Genomic DNA, 27,675 nt, shown 5'->3' on the forward strand with positions numbered 1-27,675 from the left:
CTTCATGTCATTTCCCTACTTGGTTTCCTGCAACTTCCCTGATCATCCTAGATGGTGGTATAATGCAGAGTTGCTTGTGAATTGCTTTCAACATGAAATAATTTATTAATATATGGTATTTCTTCAGCTGTCTTCAGAAATTTCTGTGAAGACAAAGTCATGTTGCATTGTCCCTTGTAACTTATCCAGCAATCCTGAGGGACAGTTATGAGGGCTCATTTTATCTTGTTACAGGTTTTTTGTTGTTTTTTCATTTGCATATGAATGTGCTGGGCATTCTTTTAGAGGGGAAGGTGCATAACACATGTGCAACTCTTTTTTTTTTCCTCAGGAGATCTTAGCAGAATAAGTAGGTAATGCTGCATCCCGAGCTGAATCTTCCTAATCTTCCTGAGTAATGTTGCAAGTATCTCCTTACTGCTACCCTTCTTCTCTAGCTAAATGTATTTGGAAATCTTGAGTCCCTCTCTCCGATGATTCTTCAGCTTCATGGTGTCATGTAAACTGACTTTTTAACAGGCCGTGGAAGCTGTATTGAATGCTTGTTTGTTTACTTTTGAGATACCACTAGGGTGTCTTACCGCTCTCCATAAGGGTGAGTTGGAAATGATGTGCTCTTTCCTTGCAAGCACTTCATTGCGGTAATAGTTGAGCATCCAGCAGTTGTCAGGCATTTGTTTTTCCTCTTTGTTCTCAGTTGCCAAATAGTATAGTATACATATGTAATGAATGTATTCTAAAATAATAAACCTGTCAGAATAAAAGACATTGTAGGAACACTGTAGTGGAGAAGGGTGATTCTTGGAGGTTTTGTTTGCTATGCTTTAAATGCATGTCTTTGAATACAGTGTGATTAATTGTGACGGTTGCCTGCTGTGGCATATTTTTGGGTTTGATGTAATATTTTTCATCAAGAACATCCTGGTCTCAAAGTTCAGTGCTGGGGAAGGAAAAAAAAAAGTATTTGTAACTTTAAGGGTGGGATGCGGGAAGTAATTTTAAATGTGCAGAAATCTAAAACAGTTTCCTGTAAACTCCTGTTTTGTGCCCTGGATTTGTATAAGTTCAAGAACACTGTTGAAACTGGAGACATTTGTACTGATTTGCATCATCTGTACAACTGCCTTCTTTTGTGTAAGCAAGTTACGTAAGGTTTGGCAACTGTATGACATTTTGGGAGGTGGAATAAGTGTTTGAGCAGCATTGGCTGCTTTTTATTATGTGTCTGATACCTTCCAGCTCAGATGGCTGATTGGCCGCAATTTCTGTTCTTTGCAAAAATTATGACAAGGGGGTTGAAGCATCAGGAAGCAAGAAATGACCTTGCAGCTTTTAAAACTAAGGGGAAATATAGATTTTATCCTGTTCTTGCTCCTGCACCTGGAATTTTAAAGAGTTAAGTGGGGGGGGGGGGGGAGACCACTGGGTGCAGTTTACCAACTTTACCTTGTTTACCTTGTTTACTTTTAAAAGGTGGCTTTCAGTCTCATTCTTCTGATAGCAGTGATGCACCACTTAAGCCTTGATTCCATGTGATAAGTATGTGCCAAAACCCAGTGACTTGCAGACTGCGTTGAACTGCATTTGTTTAGTTGCCTTCTGACTACAAAGCTTGGTAGTGAAGCTTGCAGCTACTGTGCTTACTAGCAGAGCAGTAACTGAATTTTACAAACTCTATTTGATCCAGTGCTTTAGGCTACTGGGTGGTCTACTAGTTATGTGTTCAGAAAGTATAAATGTACTTCTCCCTGGTGAAGGTTTGGCTTTATTCCTGCTGGTTTCTTTGGTGTAGCAAATTGCAATTCAATTTAGGGATGGAATTGGTGCAATTGTTATGAAATTATTATTAGATGTTAATCTCTTCTCTCCCTTGCCTCCCCCACCTCCATTTTGCCTTGAAAGTCTGGAGTTAAAGGTTAAAACTTAGTAAGGGAGAAGACACTTAAGCATCTCTGAAGAACTGAATAAAATAACTCAAGAGCTTGCCCCAGGGATGCTTTTTGTTCAGTGCTTCTCTAGTGCTGCTTGGTTGGGTTTTTTAAAGAATATTCATTTGTGATAGCTGCCTAGCAGTGAATTTTGCTAACAGTGGCTTTTTTAGTTTTTTTCTCAGCTCTTTAGGAATTGATGTTTTCAATTTCTTTTATAGCCTCAGTGCTTTTACACTTTCGTTGACTTGTTGTTATCCAGGTGGGATACAAAACTCCTGGGGTGCCAAGTCTTAATCCTAAAAATGTGAAATAGCGTGTACTAAAATACCAAATACTGGGGTTGATATTTTTAACTCTCTACAGTTGTTATGGTATGATCTTGCACAGGGATATTTAAAACTGTAATTTACATTTAAAACCACCACCACCACAGTCAACCAAACAAAGAAAACTACCCAAACACATGAGCTAGGCTCTTCATTATTATTCAGTATATATCTTTTCAACAGGCTTCCAAATTAGGGAGCGGTTAGTAGACCAGGTAATACTGGACTGAGTTTCTTTGTATATTTTACTGAATTTTCCTGAAACTTTATCTGGGTTAAATATTTTTTTTTTAATAGTAAAATGAAACCAATAGGGATTGTTAATGTACTGGACACTAGCAAAAAAGGTTATATTTGACAAACAAAAAAATCGGTCCCAAACCATAGACTGTCTCAGAAAAATTGATGATGTCTAGACTGCTTTGAAGTGCTTGGTTTTGTTGAGGTCAATAAGAGATGTGAACTATGGAGCATGTTAAGAAAAAAAAAAAAAAAGCCTTTTCTCTTCTCCAGAAATAGTGTCAGTTATGTGTCCAGATTCCTGAATTTGGTAATCTTCATGGGTTTACACTCTGTTAATTAAGGATAATTTAAATCAGGTTGATTTCAGTTCCTCACCTGTAAACTATTATGATGCGCAAACTGTTTTTTTTTTCTCTGAGAAGGCACTTGGAGCTTTTTAGTATATTCTCCCCCTGCCCATAAAGCCCCAACCAAAAATATCTACTGTTTGTGTAAGAATTGAGCCTGTGTCCTGGGGGCATTTGAAAAATGCAAAGGGTGAGACATAATGGCTACTACTGGACATGACTAAAACACTTAATTTCTCCATTGTTTTCCCTGTATGGCTCCTTCTCAGATGGAATCAGCTAATGCATGTAGATGTCAGTAGTTTTGACAGAAGACTAATTTCTTAAACTGATCCATGGGTTATTTCAAGGATAGGTATAAAGCCTTTGGCTTTTTCTTCATTAACAAATCTCATCAAGGAAGCTTCCCCCCCTTGCCTCACCACTCTGTAATTTTTATCTTCTGGTCTTACCATTGCCGTTAGGTTCACAGTGCTGTTTTTAGCTAAGCCTGTGTCATTCTTTCTATAATAACCGTGGAATTTTTTGTTTCCTCAGGGTTCATAACTTCAAAAAAATTCTTTCTTCAGCTGAGTGTCATTGTAGGTTGTCTCAGCTAGGACTCTGTTTGTACTTAATTTGGTTTCAACTAACTTTATCATTCAAAATAGAAGAGGGTAAAGAAACTGGAAGCTTGACACTTTGTGCTTCTAGAAAACCCACACAGGCATGCATTTAAAGCATGGCTTTTCATGGCCTATTTTACTCTGATGTCCAGTGCTGTGACTTGTATTAATCAAAAAATATCAAAACAGCCTAGATGTGGTGGGAGAAGAGGTAAAAGGACTGCTCTAGCTAACTGTAGAGTGTAACTCTCAAAGCCTTATCCAGGCTGGCCCTGAATACCTCCAGGGACAGGGCATCCACAAGTTCTTTGGACAACGTGTTTCAGTGCCTCACCACCCTCACAGTAAAAAATATCTTCCTAATATCTAACCTAAATCTACATTCTTTCAGCTTAAAACTGTTAGCCCTCATCCTGTCACTGAAGTCCCTGATGAAAAGCCTCTCCCCGTCTTTCCTCTACAGGAACTACTCTTAACCCCCTTTAAGTACTGAAAGAGTGCTATAAGGTCTCCTCGGAGCCTTTTCTTCTCTAAGGCTGAACATCAACTCTCTCGGGTTGTCCTCATAGCAGAGGTGCTCCAGCCCTCTGATCATCTTTATGGCCCTCTTCTGGACTTGATCTAACTGATCCATGTCCTTCCTGTGCCGAGGACTTCAAGTACAGAATGCAATGTTCCAGATGAGATCTCATGAGAACAGAGTAGAGGGATGGAACTACCTCACTCAGTCTGCTGACGACACTTCTGGTGCAGCCGACGATGCGATTGGCTTTCTGGACTGCAAGTGTATATGTTTTGCTTCTGTCAAGCTTCTTAGCCACTAACACTCTCGAGTCCTTCTTTTCATGGCTACTCTCAATCCATTCTCCACCCATCCTGTGTTTGTTCTTTGAATTGCCCCAGTCTAGGTGCAGGACCCTGCTCTTGACCTTGTTGAACTTCATGAGGTTAGCACAGCCACACCTCTCAAGCCTGTCTGTCAGTGTCCCACTGGATGGTATCCCTTCCCTCCAGCGTGTCAAACACACCACACAGCTCGATGTCATTGGCAAACTTGCTGAGGGTGCGCTTGATCCCACTGTCTGTGTCTGTGACAAAGATGTTAAAGAGCACTGGTCCCAATACCCACCCCTGAGGAACGCCACTCTTCACAAGTCTCCACTTGGACATTGAGCTGTTTACCACAACTCTTTGAGTTCGGCCATCCAGACAATTCCTTATCCACTGAGTAGATGATGGTAGTTACTCTTCCGTTATCCACGAATGCTATAGTTACATGTCGCCTTTACCAGTCAGTGGGAACTTCCCACTGAGAAGCTGGGAGTAAGTGTCAATCTACTTGAGGGTAGAGAGGCTTTACAGGGGGATCTGAACAGGCTGGATCCATGGGCTGAGACCAACGGGATGAGGTTTAACAAGGCCAAGTGTCAAGTCCTGCACTTGGGACACAACAACCCCATGCAGGCTTGGGAAGAGTGGCTGGAAAACTGCCTGGCGGAGAAGGACCTTGGGGTGTTGATTGACAGCCAGATGAATATGATTCAGCAGTGTGCCCAGGTGGCTAAGAAGGCCATTGTGGGTTGTATCAGAAACAGCATGGCCATCAAGACCAGGGAAGTGATTCTACCCCTGTACTCAGCATCAGTGAGGCTGCACCTCAAATGCTGTGTTTAGTTTTGGGCCCCTCACTACAAGATAGACATTGAGGTGCTGGAGTGTGTCCAGAGAAGGACAACAAAGCTGGTGAAGGGGCTGGAGAACAAGTTTTGTGAGAGGTGGCTGGGGGAAAAGAAGCTGTTTAGCCTAGACAAAAGGGCGCTGAGGGGAGATCTTATCATTGTCTACAACTGCCTGAAAGGAGGTTGTAGAGAGGTAGGTGTTGGTCTCTTCGCCCAAGTTATAGGTGATAGGACAAGAGGAAATAGCCTAAAGCTGTGCCAGGAGAGGTTCAGATTGGGCATTAGGACAAACTTCTTCATCAAAGGGGTTATTAGGCACTGGTACAGGCTGCCCAGGAAGGTGGTTGAGTCACCGTCCCTAGAGGTATTTAAAAGACTGGTAGATGAGGTGCTTAGGGATATATATGGTTTAGTCGTGGACAGGTGTGGTTGGGCTTGATGATATCTCAAAGGTCTTTTCCAACCTAGGGATTCTGTGATTCACCAGACCACCACAACTTTTCAAAGATGATGGATAGTACTCTCTTGCTCTGATTAAGTTTAGCATAGTGAGCTTGCTGCATGCCCTCTTCACTGCCCTAAGGATCTTGAACTCCATGGTTTCATGGTCACTGCAGCCTTGAGCTTCACATTCGCCACCAGCCCTTCTTTGTTGGCGAGGACAAGGTCCAGCATAGCACCTCTCCTTATCTGCTCTTTTATTACTTGGAGAAGGAATGCATTCCAGGAACCTCCTGGATTGCTTGTGCCGTGCTGTGTTGTCCCTCCAGCAGATATTGAGGTGCCCCATGACGACCAGGGCTTGTGAATGTGAGGCTGCACCTGTCTATAGAGAGCCTCATCTGCTCACTCTGTCTGGTTTGGTGGCCTGTAGATGGCCTTCAATATCATCTGTCCCTGACCTCCCTTTAATCCTGACCACAGGCTTTTGTTCAGCTCATCATCCATCTGAAAGTAAAGCTCCATGCAACACCCCCTTCTGATCCTTCCCTGCCTTTCATTCCTTAAAAGCACGTATCACTCCATTCAAGTTGTAGGATCTGTCCCACTATGTATTCATGATGCCAATGAGGTCATAGCCCTGCAGACGTCTCTTAACTCCTCTTGTTTGTTGACCATGCTATATGCATTTGCATAGAGGCACTGGGGAAGAAGGGGGAGAGGAGTTAGAGTTGGCCTCTTTCTCTGGGAAAGTTTTATAGATGGCTTCAGCTGTGTGGCTGCTGCTTTTATTTGTTCCTTCTGTTTAAGCATCACTGCTGTGGGACAATTGGTTGGGCAGATCATTTGCTAAGGTACCTGAAAGATTTTTGTTTTGTTTTGTTTTTTTTCTTCTAGGGTGCCAATGTCAGCTCCAGGGATAGGAACCAGGGAAGGAACTGCTATACATGGCTGTGGCGTTGTTTTAGTTTTATGTAGACTGGAGACTCTTACTGCTGCTGCAAGAATAGCTGATATCTTCTTACAGTGATATCCAGACTCCTGTTTGGGGCCTTGATGTGTTAAGAGATCCCCAAATCAGAACTGATTTCCTATAATCCATGGCAATTCAGCACCTGCTGCCTACCAAAAGGGTGGAAACCTACTGGAAAAGGGGAGGAAGTTAAATAGAGACAAGAATCGCTTATGCCATTCCCTTACTTGTCATGCTTTCCTGTGGTGGATCGTGGGGGTGCGTTGTGGCACATGGGGGGCATGAAAACATTGCTTAAGTAGTTAATTGATAACTGCAGGCACTCTAAACTTTTTGGAAAGGTTGCCAGCAAGATCAGCTTTACAATACTTATATAGAGTGTCATAAAGATACTTGCAGAGACACCCTAGAGTCAGGTGGTGACAGGGTAATAATAAATGGATACGTTGCATTAAAAACATCCAAATGGGAGAGAAGTGTGTTGGAAGAACACTGTCTGCATTTAGATTGTTCTACACATTCTCTACTTGCACCTTCATCCTGCTTGCCTTCCTTTGCAGTACAGTTAGGTTACTAGTACTGTGTACTTTTAGACCTTTGAATAACACAGGCATTGATGAGAGCTTAACTAAAAGAGAGCTCATTTAGTTAATGAGCTAAAATGTAGGGATGTTATTTTCTTGTGGCAAGTTAATATATGAAGTTGAAAGTTCTGCTTCTGTCCGTTTGTCTCTGCAGGCAAGGATAAACACACATCACCTATGAAATCAGGCAACAGGTTTTTCTGGAGGTGAGAGGCTCTTGATTGGAGCTCCTTTAATATCATAGAAAAGCCATGAGGGCCAGCTTACAGACTTTGTTCCTTTTCTTTGTCTAAATGCATAGTCTTTTGGAGAGGCTGCAGTTTTAAGGGGAGGCTTGAGGAGAGGGATTTTGCTCAAGGGTAGTTTCTCCATCTATTTTAACCTGCTCTTATGTTTTAATTCGACCTAGCTAGTTTTGTCTCCTTTGATTTTGCTTTTAAATAACTGTCACAGGATTTCTGATTTTGGTCTAAACTCCTTTTTAGTCTACATTTATACATTTCAATATATGAATGTGTGACTGTGCTGGATCTGGAGTTGCAGCTGAATAGAGGTGCAGTGTGTATGTGAGCATTTTAAGCCCAAGTGAGTTGTGAGGGACATGTGCTAGGGATAACTGTACAGCTGTCTGTTCCTCCTTGGTTGGAATGATGACCCCAGCTGCATGTGAAGCAGCTATGGAGCTACTGCAGTTTACAGGAGCATATTTCATTGTGAAAGGGAGAACGTACTGCTGATGAACGTGACAGCAATTACAAATGTAGTCCTCACTATATTCCCAAAGTGGATAGCATTCTCTTTCATAAAAGGAACCATGAAACTTTTTTTTTTTTTGTGTGTATGTGTTCAGAGTGCACATTAATTTACTTTCTTTGTGGTTTCTAGCGCAGTTACGTAGCCAATGTCGTCATCTTCAGTGGATACAAGGGTCTAAGATAGTCTGGGTTATGAATGGTCTGGCTAAGCATGGGGTCTGCAAGACTGAATGGATGCCTCTTTACCATGCTCTTCCAGAGCTCCAGTGGTTTCAGGATTTAGCTTAGATGTAGGTCAGTGCACTTACCTATCGGTCCCCATCCGGCACTGCTGTTCACCTACTACAGCACAATAAACCTGGAATGCTGGAGAGTCCAGCACACAGATATCTAATTTTGTTTGACGGCTTACTCAGATCAAAGGCTTCCTGACACAGACCATGCCAGAAATGGCTGTATTTGCTTTGGGAAAGCAATATTGTTTCTCTCATTGGCCTGATATGTATGTGCAAGGAGTTGGTTGTGTGGTATTTGAACCCCTGGCACGCCAAAGTTGCAACCTGGGTATATTATGCTGGGTAATCGTTACCAGCTGGGAAGTGATTGTCTTCTTCTTATCAGAAAATTTCTCTCCTAACTCTACAATCTCAACTTTTCATGCAGACATCATGTGATTTGCTACTTTTTGATCTGGTCCTTTCCAATTGACAAGTGCTGTTAATGTCCCTATGCAGACTATTTAAATTGCCCGCTGACTGAGTGGTGGGAAAACTGGGATGTGGATCAGAAAGGTAAAAAAGCACCCAAAAAATCAATATAATGTCATTCTAAGTCTGCATGATTAATGTTTTGTTTATTGACAGAAACAAATTTCAGGGCACTTGATTTTATTCTTTTCAGCGTTCACTTGCAAAAGGAAGTTGTGCTATGGTCATTGCCTGCTTGGATAGATAGTTAATTTCTTCAGAATGTGATTTAGAATATTAACTTGTAGTAACAGGCTGCACGAGGATGATACTCATTGTAAATATTTATGCCATTGTGGTGCTGCCCAGCATTGAAAGAGAATGGTAGTACGTTATGCAGAGGCAATGCTTGTGAGAGATGCTGTCATGAAGGACTTTCTTTGCACCTTCTGGAACTGTGGTTTGATTTATGCTAATAAGTATGTAAAGTTTTGAGTATATACATTTGTCTATATATGCCACGCGTATCTATATACACTTACAGGCTTTGCAAAGAGCTGTTGTCCCTTCTGTTCCTAAAGCTAACCAGCATGTATTGTGATTTAATTTGTGTTCATCTCTGCTTTCTTTTCCAGATACATGTATTGGACTGATTGGGGTGAGACACCCAGAATAGAACGGGCAGGAATGGACAGCAGCACACGAAAAATAATTGTTGATTCAGATATTTATTGGCCAAATGGACTTACGATAGATCTTGATGAGCAGAAGCTTTACTGGGCTGATGCAAAACTGAGTTTCATTCATAGAGCAAATCTGGATGGTTCCTTTAGGTAAGTTTCCTCTAGTCAATAATGTGGTGCAAGTTGTTTCTTGCCTCTTGCATTGGTTTTGAACCGAGGCTTATTTGTCAGTGATCTAGAACAATGCCAGTACCTTCATTTTAAAAGCAATCCTTAGTAGTTTTGCAAAAAATAAAATAGCCTGACATCCTGTAAAACTGGTTTTAAAATTTTAATTTGTCTTGAAAATAGTTGAATATCCTTATCCTTGGCCCTAGGCAATCTAAGGTTTATCTAGTGGCTGGGGTTTTACGGTATTGTTACTGTATTTATTTTCGACAGGAAATATACATTGAGATACGCTTGTCCTTTGCCACATGCAAAGGTGTCCTTTGTGATATGCCTATAAATTAAGCAAATCAAGCCTATTTCAGACTGCAGGTGAGCAGGAAGCAGATTTTCCTAGAGCTTGATAGAAGGCATAGTATGGAAGTTTTGATTGGTGGCTCCTGCCCAAGTGTGCTGTTGATTTTTGGCCTTTGTAGATGCAGAGAGTAGACCTTTCAGGCAGGGCACACCTAGATATTTGAGATTGCACTTTCTGTTCTGTGCTGTGTTCAGTGGGCAGGTTGTGTTGGTCCTGAAGGGTGAGTGTCATCTGCCAGTGAAATGTCTTGCTGAGGTGTCAGGTCTCTGCATTCTGATCTGGCTTTGGTCTTCAGATGATTTCATAACATCTTAAATATCTGTGTTGTGAAATCATTTTGCTTTGGAAAAAAGTTGGAGTTTTATTTTACATGTATCTGTGTATTAGAGTAATAATCTCTCCCCCAAAACCAACTACGTTTTCTATGGTATTTTTAAGTGTTTGGTTTTTTTTTTTTTTTTTTTTTTTTTTTTTCCTCAACTAAGGTGCATCCTGTGCCTGATTTTCACACTTGTAAAAGAGGAATACCAATATTGAGATCCTTTATAAAATACTCAAGTTCCTTTGAGCGCTCTATGTAAGAGCTAGATAATGGTGTTATTGTAGTAAGTGGCAAGTAGTGACTGACAGTCAGAAGTATGAACAAGGGAAAAGGTCTTTATAGAAGGGAGTGGTAGCTCAAAGGCTGGGTGCAGATTCATAAAGAGAATGAAAATCCTCTCTCAAAATTCAAAATCTAAGAGAGATTTTTATCCAATACACGAATATATTTCTCTGATATGGTGACAAGTGGGAGAGGGTAAGGTTTCCAGGCACATACAAATTGTGTAGACTTCACTTGCATGTATGTGTAAACTGAAATTTTACTTACCAATTACAACTTTATTTTGCTCATTTTATGTTAGAGATAGGCCACCTGAAAGGGAGCAAGCCTTTGGGATATGCAAGTTCCAGCAACCTGTTCAAATTACTTTGTGGTAGATTAATGCATGACCACCACCTCCCAAGTGGTTTTCTATTGAACCATAAGTGGAAAAATCTACTAGGGAAAATCAAATGTATTTTGCATTAAAAAAAAAAAAAATTAGCTCATTAGTGTACGCTTCTTGCATATCTTACTCAGCTGCTAAAGGGTGTAAATGCATGCTTGATATCAAGATATTCATATGCAGGATGCATTCTGGAAATTCCTTATGTCTAACTGCATATGGACTTTCAAGCATTGTCAAGTATAATAGGTTGATACCACTTAGCTCTGTGTATTTTATATTGTTACCATATGATAAAATTTCCTTCTTAAAATTTTATGCACATTAATAATATGCCATTAATATCAATCTTCTTTTTAGTTCTTTTAAAATGAAATTTCTGTTCTAAGGTTGCCAATGTCTGAATATATATCAAGAAATTTGAAGGTACTTCCCTAGCCTGGAAAATGCACATGGTACCTATGCTGCTCAAAATAAACCAGAATCCTTTCCCTGCCAGGTGTTATCTTCTTTATGTTATATTCCTTACTTTCCTTAAGCATGATGCTGAGATTTCAGCTTTCACAAAATTACATGATGAAAAGATTTGAATACTGGTTTGCTGTGTCGACACTGCTTTGGAAGGTGTGTGTATACCCTTGTGCATACATAAATTGCATGATTTTTGTGAAAACTGAGTTCTGATTGTTTTGACTGAGGAATTGTCAGGTATGTTTTCACTGACTAGTTTCCAAAACTACTGAATCTGAATTATACAAATTTATTGCAATATGTATAGATTTGTGGAATCCTGTGAGTTTAGAAAACATGGGAGGTATTGTGTTTTGTGGCTTTCAGTTCAGCCAATAACCAGTGTGAAAATATGCATCCCTAGAAGAGATGTGGCTGAACCAGGTCATTGAAAAACATCTGCAGTGTTTCTGATGTATATTAATTATAAATATTTACTCTTAGGGAATATATAACTACCCCATGTTCTACTTTTAAAAAGATAATATGAAAATTATTTGTTTCTGCTGCTGACCAAGTTAAGAAGGGTCATTTTATTTTCTTGCTACATGGAAGTACTGACTGCAACTGAAGTCTTGGACAAATCTTTGTCATAGGGCGACAAAATAAAGTAATGCTTTAATTAGAGGAGCACTCTTTGGACCTGTGTTTCCTCCAGAAGGCAATTGTTTGAGTATTTGCACAACCCAATTAAACTTCAGTGTCGCCTTTCAGAGGTCACTGTGGAGCTGAGTCAGATACTGTGTCACTATAAAACCCAGTGTATTTGTGTGATTTTTGCTTTGAAGGGGCAGAGTCCTGTTTTATATTTTCCAGTCTGATTATAATTTTTATCACCAGGTGAATCTCTTAGTCCAGCAAATTTATTACAAGAAAGCAAAGCCAAATTTTTTTTCTGCATGGTAACAAGTGGAAGCAATGCATTTTTAATCCTTGCTCTTTCTTTCATATAGGCAAAAAGTTGTTGAAGGTAGTCTTACTCATCCGTTTGCACTGACATTGTCTGGGGACACTTTGTATTGGACGGACTGGCAAACACGCTCCATTCATGCCTGTAACAAAAGGACGGGAGAGAAAAGGAGAGAAATATTGTCTGCCCTATATTCTCCAATGGACATCCAGGTCTTTAGTCCAGACCGGCAGCCATACTGTATGTTTTACTTTTCCCTAAAACCTTTTTCATGACTGTTACTTGTCTATGAGGAAAAATGTTAATCATAAAAATGGTTAGTGTGAAGTTGTAAAATTTTGAACACTTTTCAGGGCATTGGTTGCTAAGGGTATAAGTATTTGAATCCAGTACCTTTCTTTGCAAGTTCCAGCCTAAGTTGTTATGAAGGTCACTCATCATCCCAGTTGATGTAAGAAAATCTAAAATCCAGTGCAGTGCATCAGTGACATATTTTGATTTGGAATATCTCTATGACAATGATAGAAGACTCGCCTGGCATCTTTTTAGCAGCATTATTTTAAATACAACCAGAAGAAATGTTTGTTTTTTTTTTTTAATGAGTAGAACTACTGCAAAATATGTAATGTTCATGTTGTACTTTTAAGTGCTTTTTTGCAGTACTGACTTGATCATCTTGATCACGTTTATTTTGTGTAACAAATATGAATGCTTTAGTATGGAAGGGATGTAGTGATGAGCGAAAGCAGAACAGTAGTTGTGAGCTTTCGTATAAAACACATGTGCTTCTTTTTTCTTTATGTGATGCTACTTGAAAAGAAGGCAGGAATGGAGAACAGAGAATTGAATCAGACTGTATATATTTTGTATATGTGTGGATTCTATGTGGTGCTTGATCTAGGTTTTTTTTAGGATTGTGAGAATGGGACTTGAAAGCAATAATGTGGAAATGTATATGGTTGAGTAGTTATGGGAGGAATCATCTCTTGCCTTGGGGAAGGCACTCTTGCCATTTGGATTGGTTTCTTTAGTTATGCCTGCTGTAAAATGTGCTTTCCTAAAGATAACATTTTTTTATTCTAGTGAAGCTTATAGGATGTCAGTAGACAGGCTTGAAAGTAAGAAAAAGGTACTTGATGCTTGGAGATTATCTTGCTTGTGTTCCATCAGGTAGTTTTCGTTGAGGTTGTTGCGCAGCACCCTGGTTTATCTCACAACTCCAGATAAGAGTTTGTCTCTGTTGAATTCTTGTAATTGCTTTTAGCTCAGGGAATGTCCCAGCCTTGGGTCGTAGTATTTCACAAAGAAAACATGGCGTATAGGAAATGCTGAAAGTATCTTAAATGCCATTGACTTACATTAAGATCAGGTGCGGATTCATTCCACTCCCTTTTTTCCCTGTCTTTATGACTGTCATTGAAAGTAACATAAGCCAAATTAGCCAGAAAAGTTGTGGCTTTACATTAAAGCAATTTAGATGCTTATTCAAACCATGATTGGTTTTGGAGAGATCTTCCACAACTTTTTATATGTGTATATATATATATATATATATATATAAATAGATGGCAATATTATCCCATAATTATTTGTGATTACAGTTTCATCTCTTGCCATTTTTTCCCATCTAAATGAGTGCATGTAGTTGTGTATCTGTCCCTGTTCTGTTCTGTCCATCCATCTGTCCTCCCAATTTTTATTTTACATTTTGAAAATTTCTGATTTCCATATTGTCCTCTGGATGTTTTGGTGGTTCAGAAATAAGTCTTGGTGTGAAAGCTTTGCAGTAGGAAAAGATATTTCCAACATGCAACACTAATGTAAGAATTGTACAAATTGTTATGTTTTTTCTTCTTTCATAGACCTGATCACAGCCCTCACCATCACAGTCCTCCACGGCCTTTTTTCCAATTACATGATGCAATTTAGCATCCACAAAGTAATTGATGTCCAAAGCTCTTAGCTGTGCTCATCTTTAGAAACATTGAAAGAACTGTACAGTGAGAGTGTGCTGAGCTGCCAGCTCTTTCAAAATCAACTTTTGTCTGCATCTCAGTTTAGGTGCCCTTAGAAGTGTGATGCTGGGAGCAGAGGGTATCAAACACTTTATTTTGTGGTTCCTTGGTCTTTTACCACTAAAGCTTGTGCTAGTCATTTGAGATCTATAATTTCTTCCTCGTGTAGAAAGCAAGGTGTTAAGAGTTCTAGAAAAATTCAACTAAATCTGTTTGGTTTCTTCAAGATCACACTCCATGTGAAGAAAACAATGGTGGTTGCTCCCATCTATGCTTGCTCTCTCCAAGAGACCCTTTCTACAGCTGTGCATGTCCCACTGGTGTGCAGTTAGAAGATGATGGCAGGACATGCAAATCAGGTAGGAGCTTGGCTTTTCTACAGTGACAGTGTTGACTTGGTTTCGGTTTGCTGCTTAGAAGTTAAGCCTTGAAGAAGTGAGTTGAGAGGAACTGTCTGACATACTGAAATGTTGCTCTTATCCTGGTGAAGATGGCAGAAATTTTGCACCCAGATCTCCTGCCACAGAAGATGATGATTTTTATGAACTGAAGTCAGATAATTTTTACTGTATTTTATGTCTTTTTGACTGTGTTTTGTGTTGCCAGTCTCCTGTAGGAATGAAGTAGTATAAGGAGCCTGTTGCAGAAGAGTTTTATTATAACTAAGCTATTATAGGACATCTTTCCATTTGGACAATGGACTATGTACAACAGATCTATGCTTCCTCCCATTCATTGTGCATTAGCAGTCAGTGATATAGTAGTGGTGGCCAATGCATGTCAAAGTTAGCAGTATGCTTGAGACAGATTCTGCACACAGATGTGCAAAAATTTTTTTCAACGTCACATCCAGATGCCCACATACTATTCTGGAGATAACCCAATGAGTTGCTCATGGTTCAGTTCATTTTATAAAAAAAAAAAAATCTGTACAGAAAAATTGAAAATGAAAATTCAATCTAAAAATACCATTTTTCTGGTTCTGAAGATTCATCCCTCTGTTTCCTTTTGGGCTGCTCTGTGGGAAGGATTTACGAGAAAATTGCACTGGGATTTTCTCTTCTTGCACCTAGTTTGCAGGTTTTTGGGGGCATTATATTTAATTTTAAAGAATGAGGCAAAGCTTTGTGTGAAGAGGCTTTTAAAGTGTGCTGCTTGAGACAACTGAGCTAGAAAAAATAATGTTCTAGCTGGCTATTCCATGTCAGTGAGGAGTGGAGGCTCGTGTATAAGCAGTAGAGAGCTGTTTAGAGAATAATACCTAGACCATATGTATTTGTTGCAAAGTGTAACTAGATGCATATTTTGTATCAGTAAGTTGAATAAGTTTAGTGGTATACTTTAAAAGCTTGGTTTTATCATTGATCAGGAATCCTCTTAAAAAAAAACTTCCTACAAAGCAGGCAATTAACATTGATACAGTGGTAAGACAGTAGAAGGCAAAGTTTTTTAGAATGCTCTACCAACAGTCTAAAAGACATTCTGCTTCCTGTTTCCAATGTGTTTTCAACGAGTCTGGTTAAAGAGTATAGTTGTTTTCTGATGTGGCTTGATTCCTGTGAGTATTAAAGCAAGCATAATAGATACATCTGTGAACTTGAAGCAGAATTTGCACGCTCAACCTCCAGGTTTAAGGACCAGCTTTATTAGTTCATCCTGCTGCAATTGAAAGGCTTATAGGTAGTTCTTGCAGCTGCTGAAAGACCTTTCCTCTTTCCAGCTATGGAAAGTTTCCCTTTAATAGCTTTTAAAAAAATATTGCTGAATGCTCGGGACAACCGAGCATTTTCAGACGTTCATATTGAACTCATGTTTCTGGCAGTGGCAGTGAAGGTCAGCCTCCTTTTGATGTTTTGGCAGATAGCACAAGCAAGAGTGACTGCTTATACTGTGGTTCCTCCTTTCCATTGTCAGGCCAGATAATCTGCTAATGGTGCTCTGTCAAAGGAGGGTGTAAAAGTGGAATGGGAACAGGAAATCTGGTTTTGCATGAGAATGTGGCCATTTGATTCAGTTTTATGGATTATTTCTTTCTCAAGCTCAATATCTTTTGTTGTCCTGTCTGCCTTATGACAACGTTCTTGTGCTTCTCTTTTCCCTCTTACTAATTAACTCCTTGGTTGCAAGGAACTGACTTTTTGTTCTCCACATGAGTCCCTTGCAGTAACGTTTCAGGAACGATACATGCAACAGTATTGACCACCTCTCCTTTTTGTTCCCTTTTGGCTTGGGCAGAAATGCTAAGGTTCAAAGTCACTAAGGCATATCAGCTTCTTTGATGTTAAGCTCCTAAGTGAATTACACAAATTGTACTGGAGATTTGCCTACAAGACAGAAAAGCGTTCTGTTCTAAAAATCTGTGTCTGCATGGGGAGTTTAATAGTGCAAATATAACTATGTAGTATTACTCTGTATCTCTGTCTGAAACTATTTTTGTGCAGAAAAGCCCTGAAACTCTTGGGCAATTCCAGCTTTCTGAGTTATTGCTAATGTTCAGGTAGGAGAACTCTGTAGCTCTTTACAAAGAGTGTTAAATGGTAATGGGCCTAGGTAACTGAGAAAACCTGAATTCAGGGCGGGTTGTGCCACTATTTGCTTTGCTGTGCATTATGTCTCTGTGCATTGAAACTGGAATTCTACACTTTTTTCTAAACATATAACTGCTATGCTGAAGCTGTAAGTATTGTGTCTCTGTTAAAAGGATAGTTCATTATTCTGTAGTTTCAGTTTTCAGTGTTGATTCATTCTTGCTTTCTCTCTGGTTGTAAATAGTTGCTCTGAATAAATAAAAAAGTTAGCTCTACAGTAGATATTCGTAACAGATAACAGATATTAAATATATCCATAATAAATGGATAGATTCCAAATGGCATCAAGTACAGGTTCCTCTCTGGGAATGTGTACTTGTTTTGTGCAGGTAGGTGTTTTGTGTTGCTTCCCTCTTAGACGTTGTGATATTAAGTCTGTTTTCCTCTGCTACTGTGAAAATGTTCTGGCCTTCTTTGAAGTTCCTGTGTCAACAAGCAGAGGGGTTTGAAGTTTGGAAAGTTAATTAGCTGTACCTCACCATGTACTTGTAGCAAAGTTCAACAATCAAACTATGATCTTTGGAATTACTTAAGAATTTGGACCACTACTGTCTTGGTGGATGTGTCGTGGAACCACAGAATGGTTTAGGTAGGAAAGGACCCTAAGGTTCTGGTTGCCATGACTTTTCAAATATCCTGGAGAGTGGCTTGACAACCAAATTGGCCAATTCCCTCAGGACTCTGAGATGCATCTCATCAGGTCCTATAGACTTATATATATTCAGGTTCCTCAAGTGGTCACAAAACTGATTTTCCTGTGCACTGGGAGGGCCTTTACCCCTCTAGTCCCCTTCTTGTTGTCCATGACCCAGGAGAGGTGAGGGGAGCGGCTGCCGGTGAAGACTGAGGCAAAACATTGTTAAGTATTTTGGCCTTCTCTCTCGTCTGTTGATAGCAGGTCACCATTTTCATTCATCGATTAGGGTATGCTTCCTTTAACCTTCCTTTTCTGGTTGACATACCTGTAGAAGCCCATGTTAGTCTTCACTTCCTTTGCCAAGTTGAGCTCCAGCTGTGCCTTGGCCTTCCTGACCCCATCCCTACACAACTGGGCAGCGTCACAATACTCTTCCCAGGTTACATGTCCCTGCTTGCATTGCCTGTCCACTTCCCTCTTGCTCTGCAGTTTGACTAGCACGTCTTGACTCAGCCATGCTGGTCTATTCCCTTCCCTGACCAATTTACTACATACAGGGACGTGGGTGCTCTTGTGCTTCCTGGAAAGCATCCTTGAATATCTGCCAGCTCTGTTCTGTTCAGCCCTTGACCCTGAGGACCATGTCCCAAGGGGTCCTGCTGAGTAACTCCTTGAAGAGCTGGGAGTTTGCTTTCCTAAAATTTAGTGTTCTAACTATACTTCTCACCTGTTCCATATCCCTCAGGACCTTAAAATCCACCAGTGCATAATCACTGCAGCCCAGACTCCTCCGATCTTGATGTCACTGATGAGCTCACTTGCATTAGTGACTATCAGGTCCAGAATTGCATCTCTTTGGGTTGGGGTGTCTGTTAGCTGGGTTAAGAAATTATCTTTGATGCACTCTAGGTGTGCCCTGGATTGCCTACAGCTTGCTGTGGTGCTTTTCCAGCAGATGTCGGGATGGTTGAAGTCCCCCAGTAGGATGAGAGCTTGCAAACGTGAAGTATCCTGTAGCTGGAGGAAGAAGTCTTCATCAATAGGCTCTCCGTGATCAGGTGGCCTGTAATGTATATCAACCACAAGGTTCCCTTTGTTGCCTCAGTCTTTTATTCTCACCCATAAGCTTTTGACCTGTTTGTGCTTATTCTTCAAAGACAGTTCTTTGCATTCCATTAATTTTCTGATGTAGAGGGCAACTCCTCCACCCCTTCTTCTTGGTCTATCCCTTCTGAACAGGCTGTAGCCACACTCCAGTCATGGGATTCATCTCACCAAGATTCAGTAACAGCAACTGATCATAGCTTTCTAGCAGCATGATAGCTTCCAACTCCTCCTGTTTGTTGCCCAAGCTTCGTGCGTTTGTATAGGGGCAATTCAGCTGGGCTGTTGGCTGCATTGCCTTCTTAGTGGAAGACTCCTTATTTCCCTTAAGGTGTTCAGTGGAAGTTTCCTTGCTGGCTCCTACTACTTCAGGAGCCCCAAGCTCATCTCTACAAGACTTCAGCTGTGGTGTGGCACCCCTAGCGTGCCCCAGGGCAACAGGTGGAGGGCCCATACCAGCACCCCATCCCTCTGTAACACATGCTCCCTCAGCTTGTCATACGCAAGCCTGATCCCTCCCCTTTCACATCTTGTTTAAAGCACTGCTAATGAGCCCTTCAAACTTAGGAGCACAGACTCTCCTCCCGCTTTGAGAAATGTGGCTCCCATCTGATAACTGTAAAGCTGGTGCTGTGTAGGCCATGCCATCATCAAAACACCCAGTTGTTATGGTGACACCAGCCATGGAGACATATATTAATACACTGGACACTTCTGTTCCTTCCAGTGTCACTGCACACAACTGGAAGGAGGAAGGAAAAAACCATTTGGGACTCAGATTCCCTGACTAGCTGTCCCAAGGCCCCAAAGTCTCTTTGGATCACCCTTTGGCTATGTACTGTAGCTTTGTCACCTCACACATGGAATACCACTAACAGGTAGTAGTCTGAGGGCCTTACCAGACTGAGGAGTATCCTAGCAATAGCCCTAACCAGACTTCTGGGAGGCAGCAGGCATTCCTGTGAGCAGGATCTGCTTGACAGAACTGGGTGTTCCAATTGTGTCCAGGTACACAATTTTATATAGGTATATGAACCCCAACTTGCTTGTGTAGAAAATGGTGTCACAGTTTATAATTCCCATCAGAACCCAGTGGCTCTAGTTTGAAGTGACTGTGAAGGGTGGCCTAGTCAGTAGAAACTCTTAGTACATTGTAACTTCCACGAATGACTGACCTGTGAAATTTGATGTTTCAAAATAGAGCTTTAGATCTTAGATCAGGTGGCTTTCTTGATTTGTGGGTTGTTTGTTTTTTTTAACTTGCTATTTTTGTTTGAAAGTCTAATCTAAGCAATGAGTAATGATGTGAGTGCTTGATAGAGGAGCAAAGGTTTGGTTGCAGTCATTTAAAAGGGATCTGTAATTCTATCTAATTACCTCCTTATTCATGTAGTCACAAAATTGAAAGCCTGCTTTAGTTAATCTTCAGTTTCTTGCTGTAGATGCTTTCTGATACAAATTATCAAAGTCTTAAGACCAAAGTAAAAATTATGTGTGTTCTATGCATATTTTCAGGGAAGCAAAGATTGATTTGAACAGCAATGGACAAGCAAATAGGCCAGTTTAGAAAGTGGAGGAGAATGAGAAAATGAGAAAATTTTAAAAGCTTGGGGACTGTCCTAAGATTTTTTTTTTCTTTCTTTCTTTAAGGATCTCATTTATCTTCTTTATTAGCAGAATTATTCTGATTTGTGATTCATGTTTGTGAGGACTCCTTTCAGGAAACTATTTGTTCTCCTTCAGTCTTGAGATTCCCTTCTTACAATTTAGTGAGTTCAGTTGTTGGGCTAGTAGTAGTTTGAAGTCTTGTAAGAAAGCCAAATGTATTAATAGCTAATTTTGTGTCTCCAACAGTAAACCATTTGAACCTTTCTTATCTTGTAGGGCAGAGTCTTCCAGCAGTTGCTGCCTGTCATCTCCTTTGAGCAGCTTCAACCTTTGTCATGCTTCTCATTCTTGCTTTCCTTGGTGCGCAGTGAATGACATTAATTCACGTTTCTTACTACAGCTCTGGTGTACCTTTGTTATAATTTCCACCGCTTCATGTGAATGTTTCCAGGAAAAAAGGAGCCAGGATCCTTTCCATCCTGTTCTGCTTTCAGAATGTTTGCCTTGCTCTGCAAAGCAGAAGTACAGTCTCAAAATGTTGGATGACTCCCCCTGCTTTTTTCTCCCCTCTTTGACTTGACCATGTGATTCAATTAAATCACATTCAAACAAATCTAGAGGTTTGTTGTATATCTTGTCAGCCAATTGTGATTAAACCCTGATTCCAGTCTTTTGTACAGCAGCTATCTGCATGCATCCTTCCAAGATTGAGCTGATTTCTGTAAACAGTGTTCAGCAGCCTGTTTCTTTTACGTTTCTTGAAAACATATAATTTCTTTCTGCTATATTTGGTCTTGCTGGCATGCAGTTATTGTTGCAGGCTTTCTAAAAGAATGTTAAAAGCCTCATCTTTTTTCTTAGAAGTCAATATATTTTGTGTAAGTGGTCACTCTGACTTCTTAAATTCCCTCTGCCTTTTATTGTTGCATTCCCAAAGGATCTTACTCTTATTGCACATCATTTTCTGATATCATGGTACCAAGTCAGTCAGTTATATATGAACTAAAATTAACTTGTCAGAATTTTAGAACCTATCATCCATGGCAGATACCACAAAACATTTTGAGTGAAAGCTCAAATTTCTGGCTGTATGGCTGTGGAGCTGTAATGAGTAGGATAAACTAGGACTTCAGCTAATGGTTTTTTTTTAATTATTTTTTTAATGTGTATTTTTTAACATCAACAAGAGCACTTAGAGCTGCACAGTGTCAGAATTAGTTCAGATCAATGCAGCTTCTGCAAGTTGTATACTTCAAGGTTTAAAAAACTATTTTTGAGTTTTATTTTTGTAAAATAGTACCTGTTTTCTTTATCTTCTCTAAAGTTTGAAGGGGAAGCTATTAACTTATTTAAAGTCTTCCTTTTAAATTTGCATGATATGTTTAACTCCCTAATATTAGAGGGAAGTTTCCTGACAATATGTTATCTGCTCGTTCTGTGCTGGGTGATTTCTCTGTTTCCAGTGTCACCTCTAGCAGACATACTTTTAATAAATCAAACATTCCTGAATTTAATACACATCTAAATTATTCTCCAACCAAATTTAAGTCTCTGTTAAGAGGAATCTTTTTGTGCTCAGTTCCATTAAAAAAAAATACCCTGCAAAACCGTTTGTGTGTTTCTGTAGGCATTGTTTACACTGAAATCTCATGGAGATTCAATTTTGCATTGATTCATTTTCTTTCCATTTTTGTTGGGAAAGATGGTCTGTTCTCTTTCTTGTACTTGAAGGCAAGATGAGAGACCTTTTGGTAAGAAGGCATGTGAGTGATTGGATATAGGTGTATTTGCATGCCACACAAACAATAGATGACACGTGACATCAAGTGCAACTTAAGCAAATATTCAGCTGGGGGAACCATTTCTTGGCTATCTTCCATCATAGCTACGCTACTTCTGTCTTCTAGTGCTGAATTCAGGCTTCGATCTTAAACACTAGTGAGAGCTTTATGTTCATCTATATGAGAGATCCCTTCTCTGTCCATAACTTCCAAGTCCACCATATTGTCAGAGAAATATTCCTGCTATTTTGAAGTCTGCACAAAGCGGCAATACCTGGAACTTCAGGGCAGTGCCATCTAAAGTATGTTACATCTGGATGACGCTCTTAGTAATATGGTTGAGTTTTAGGTAGTCCTGCAGAGAGATGGACTTGATGATCCTTATGAGTCCTTTCCAAGTTGAGATATTGTATTATATCTGTAGCTCTGTAGACAGAGCACAGTCGTCTCCAGCAAGGGCTACAAAAATGTAAGCGATGTTTTGTAGTAGCTGAAGACAAGGAATTTGGCTGCAAAACCAACGATAAAGTAATGGCACCTTAGCTTCTCTTTATCTTGGTGTGATTACTGAACTAGGAAAAATTAATGCCCATATACTGTGGGTAGCTTTGTGAGCTTGCATGCAATATTCGGTAATAGATTACTTCTGTCAGGGGTTTCTTCCTAAAGATGGTGTAAAGGAAAATCATCTGGGTAGTATGTTAAGGATAAATGTCCAAGATTGCATTTGCTCCTACTAGTGACTGAAGGTTTGACAGAAGAGAAAGTATAGAGCAGAAATAAATGAAATTTGGGTAATTGCATCCCTCTAAAGAGCAGGACCTATTAGACGCCACAGCTGAATACAGATATAGAAAATCCCCTGGTACAATGGTGACTGCCGCCTTGATCCCCTACATGGATAAATAACACTATTTTGGTTGTTAATGCATCTTCTTTCTACTGTGACTTTTGGTTCCTTCTGGCTTCCTCTTCTCCAGTGCTTTTATATATATTTATACAGAAACATGAGATTTTTAAAAGACCCTTTCAAGTTTAAATTCCGCATTCTTAATCTACAGACAGTCTCAAAGTGACTTAGTAAGTTGAGTAAAGGACACTGAAACACAATTTGTCTGTTTCATGGTGGTAGTGAAAATCTTGCCCTACTGAGATCACAGGAAAGCACCTGTAAGTTTCCCTGAGACAAGTGATTTCATCCAGGATCCTTTTTGGATATTTTTTAATGGCCTTTAGTGATCCTGAAGTGTTTGTTGTTGTTATTTTGTATTTTAATTTCCTTGTATTGTCTGGAATGAAGGAGGATCAGATTCATTTTCTCGGAGTAAATTGGATTACAAGTATGTTATGAATGTTCTGAAACATATGTATACACACTTAGTGTGTGCTGTAAATGCTCAAGTGGGTCTTATGCTGGCTTTAAAGAATGTTCACTCTGATTTGCAATAAGAGTTTAATTTCCACAGGTCAAATAGCATAAACTTGATCTTATGTAAGGGTAGATTTACTGGGATAAAGAAGCCACCAACATAACCGAGAATTCAGATACCTGTTTCAATGTCAAACCTGCCAGCTATGCCAGCAGGCCATTCACAGGTAACCTGTGACGTACAAACACTAAAAGTTATAAATGCTCAAGTTACCTTATGAATGTTTTGAGATATATGTATACACACTTAGTGTGTGCTATAAATGTTCAAGTGCAGGAACTTCTAGTATTTGTATGTCACATAACAGTATGAGAGCCACTGCCATGTATTTAGCTTTCAAGATAATCTGAGTCAAACTAAAAAAGTTACTCATGTTCAGAACATTCTTTTAGTTAATCAGTGACAGGAGAGCTGTTTTAAAGTAGCAGCAAGGATGACTTCTTCCCTCCTCTGCTCCCCCACGTCAGATGGGTGATGTATGCTTTCTAGAAGTCTGTTCTTTCAAGATATCTCAGTCTAGATGTTTAAATAGCCAGCTGGTTTTGCAGTAATCTTGCCCTTGGTATGTCAGAATGTAAATAATCATTTGATACTTATGCCATGTTGACCTCAACTCACCAGAGGTGCATTTCTCCAGCTGAAGGCAACTGTTACTTGCTTGAAAGTGGGAAACATTTGGCTGTTGAGTCAAGCTTGTATGGTGGTAAGAGCTGTAGGGTTTCTGCTGGGAAAGTGTGACAGCTGTAGTCTCTCAAATGAACAAGGAAATTGTTTTTTCAAATGAAAACCAGAACACGACTCCCTCTCCCATTATTCTGTTTTCATAATTGGAGAAGGCGGCACTAGCTTCAGCCCTGTGAAGAGTCAGTTTCTGTTATTTATCCTTCATCCTGTTGTTGAGGCAGTAGATCAGGGTTTGATGTTATTCCGAGTGTCTTCTTTCTCTTCACCAGTCTTTATGCAAACCAGAAAATGGTGTTCTTGAAACCTGCTAGCTAATGCTGTGGGGCTTATATTGTTTTTTATGCAGGGGATGGAAGCGTACTGAAGGGAGCAATGTTAAGGCATTTCCTTCTGATCTTTCTGATATCCTGTGTGTTTCTTGGTGCACATTGTAAGTTTTAAAAGTTTTGTGTCCGCAGTTGCTTGGCTGACAATCATCAGCATTTTTGAGCAACTAAGCTTCCAAGCAAGACAAGCAGGCAAATACCTCCCTTGTAAATTATCTTCTTATGGATGGGATTTAACCACCAGATAAGAAGTTCCCTTTGCTAACGTGTCTTTCTTCTCTTTATTAGAGAAACAATATGGACTAATCCAGTTTTATGATTAACTAGATTAACTGCTAATTAGAGATGAACAGCCCCTTTGCTAGAGGGAATGGTTTGCTATTTGGGATAATTGCTGTAAGTCAGCTCTTTCAAGTAGCTGAGAAGACTTGTGTTGGCTTTGGGTGAATAACTGAAAATAAGTGTGAAGAGTTTCTAGCCACTTGGAAGATACTGGAAGGGAAATCTTGCATGTCAGTAGCTGAACTATGATTATGTGTTGGGAAATGGTTAAGTGAAAAAGGACATGATTCAATAGAAAAGCTTTGTGAGACACGTATTGTATAAATGGAAACTTTGTTAAACTCTGAGTGTGGATATGGACTAAAAGAACAAGAAGGCATGCAAGGAGGAATCTCTAAGAAGAAACTTCTGAAGGACAAGCGAATCTTTCCCAAAGGAACAGGATGGAGCACCGAGCCCAACTGCAACTGTAATTGTAACTGCAAGAAAATAAACGGAACTCGAAGTAGCAACATAGCAATAATGAATTAACAAGGGACAATGAATTAATAAAGAGCAAATAGTTTTAAGTAACTAATCATGTATAAGTTGTAACAAAGCACAAAGCACAAAGCATCTTTTGAAAGTTAGGGTATATAATCCGGGCTGATTTTGAATAAAGTCGAAGCTTGCTTTATCACTCATATTGAGTCGTCCGCTTGCTTCCCTCGCCCGTCGCAATTATGTTCTAGTATTGATTTGGGGATGTATGGGGAAGGAGCATTCATGTTGTAATCAGTCTGTCGTGAGGAAAGTAAACAAAAGGAAAAGTCTATTTTCTCTTATTTCCTAGAACCGTGACAGCTGCCTGCATGCCTTTCTATCTCCCTTGCCCACTCTGATAGAAATGCAGCTGTGGAAACCCACAGTCTTTTGGTTGCAAGATGCTTTGACTTCATAGGTGTCTTCTGTGCTGTGCTGAGTGCCTGACTACCATAGGGAGTTGTTATCCGGAAGTTCTGGAGGGATTTTTCCTTGTTCCCCCCTCCCTACTGCACTCCCAAAGGTTCCTTTGCTTATCAAGGAATTGTTGATTCCTGATAATCTAGGAAATCTGGAGTCTGCCTCTTCTTCATTCTGTAAAAACTTCATGAGTAGTACTTTTTTATTTCATTCCTGTGTAGATCTTATTTGTTTTGAGTCTCTTTTCCCCTTGCTTTTGTTAATCCATTATGTTTATGATTTTATTTGATCTGTATGAAAAAGATTACATTACTTTCTATATATAGCTCTTATATACATAACTTTCATCTCCCTAAATGAGGAGTACTTTGTGTAGCAATAAATTAAGTAGCCTGTTACGGAAACGGCCTTGTTTTTAATTTCATTGGATAAAACCCATTAGCAATCCTGGATTCATGCTGCAAGAGAACCACACCCTGGGTCTGCACTGAGAAGGTTTATGTGTAAACTTTGTTGTCTTGGGTTCACCATGGTCTAGGTACATACACATGGAAGGTTACCTAGACCCAATGAAGCCTTGTTAAGCTGCTGGAGCTTGACTGCCTCTTCAAACATTTGGTGGCCAAGCTCTATTTTACTGCATCAGTATAGCAACAGTGAGGTTGAGACGCTCCCTAGATTTGCAAATTCTAATTTACAGTTGTTTATAACTTTTTTGCATGTTGTTTACCCTTTGACAGATGATCGTGTTAGCTCAGAATTGAATTTTCTGTGGCTCCATCATACTTGGAACATAATAAACAATGCCTGAACTTCAAAGCATTATACAGCTATCAGCCTCAGACAGGGCCCATGGGATGTGAAGTATTTATTTCTGTTTGTGTAAAGGAGGACAGCAGTGCAGAGAAGCTAATATGTTCAGGGTCTCTTGGTGAGTAGGAAATGTTTGCAATTAGAAGTTACAAGAAGTGAAATTGCTGGAAAGCTATTATGAGTGTATTTCTGTTCAGTATTTTTTCTAAAAAAATATTCATTATGTATCTTGTTGGGTTGTAATGAGTTTTTGGTTATTGTCTGTCTGTGTTTGAAGGTGTCACTGCCAAAATTCTGTTAAACAGAAACTAAGTGGCAAAATGGCTGGCACTTGTAAAGTTAGTGATTCCTTACTCTGAGCCAGTGAGGTTGTACATCTCCAGCAGAGAATAGGTGCATTTAAAATTTAAAACCTTGCTTTGCAAGGAAATACCAGAATCCAAAGACTGTCCCCGCTTTCTAGCAGTGGGGATTTCTGACAGACTTTTTCTTGGCCCATCCTTTTTCCTATGGCTTGCTATGAACTGTTATTAAAAATTCTGTGCAAGGAGTAGTTAATTATTTTTTTAAACAAATAAAAAGTTGAAGCTGGGACTGCAGTATCCTTAAGCCAACATTCAGATTTACTACATAATGATACCAACTTTCTCTTTTTCTTTAAAGCAGGCATGGTATAGACAAATCTCGAGGTCATTGGGTCTGGTAACTTTCCATGTGTATGTACCTAGACCATGGTGAACCCAAGACAACAAAGTTAACACATAAACCTTCTCAGTTGTTCAAGTGCTTTGAGGTCTTTGGATGAAACCTCTGTACAAGGACAGATTTTTTGCTTCCTTCAGTGATAGCCATGCAATTGTGCTGATCTTTGATTCTGGTTACTACCAGTGCAGTTGTTGCTATTACGCTAATGCTACTTTGAGTAAATCTTCGTAAAAGTTATTTGCTCTTCCATTGGTAGTAACTTTACAAAGCTTTGTTTTCACAAGCATAGTACTGGGTATTTACAAACTTAGGGTATCTCGTAGAAGCTTAGTCCTAAAGTAGAGTGGGGCAACTGAGACTTCTGTGTTGCAAGGGCTTTCCTTGGAAGAAACATTAGCTTTGTCTTAACTGTTTTGTGATATTATCAGCTGTACAGTTTAATTAATGTTCTGTTTGTGGAGTTTTTTCAGTATGAATGTGCCAAAACTCTGGATTTTAGGGTGTGTTTTTCTGGTTCAGGCAAAGTAACTGTTAGTCTGCTACTGAGATAACTGAAGAAACGTAGGCAATAG

General features: G+C 39.7%; 1 protein-coding gene across 1 annotated transcript in view; it reads left to right on the forward strand.

Annotated features, from left to right (window-relative positions):
• The window catches only part of LRP5 (LDL receptor related protein 5), a 164,984-nt gene that overhangs the window by 36,526 nt on the left and 100,783 nt on the right, over window positions 1-27,675 (forward strand). Inside the window, 3 exon segments of the mRNA XM_054067099.1 lie at window positions 9,206-9,403; window positions 12,232-12,428; window positions 14,431-14,562. Of these exon segments, the coding sequence (XP_053923074.1) occupies window positions 9,206-9,403; window positions 12,232-12,428; window positions 14,431-14,562 (527 nt within the window).

Source organism: Cuculus canorus, chromosome 5 (genome assembly GCF_017976375.1).
Source record: "Cuculus canorus isolate bCucCan1 chromosome 5, bCucCan1.pri, whole genome shotgun sequence".
Lineage (NCBI taxonomy): Eukaryota > Metazoa > Chordata > Aves > Cuculiformes > Cuculidae > Cuculus > Cuculus canorus.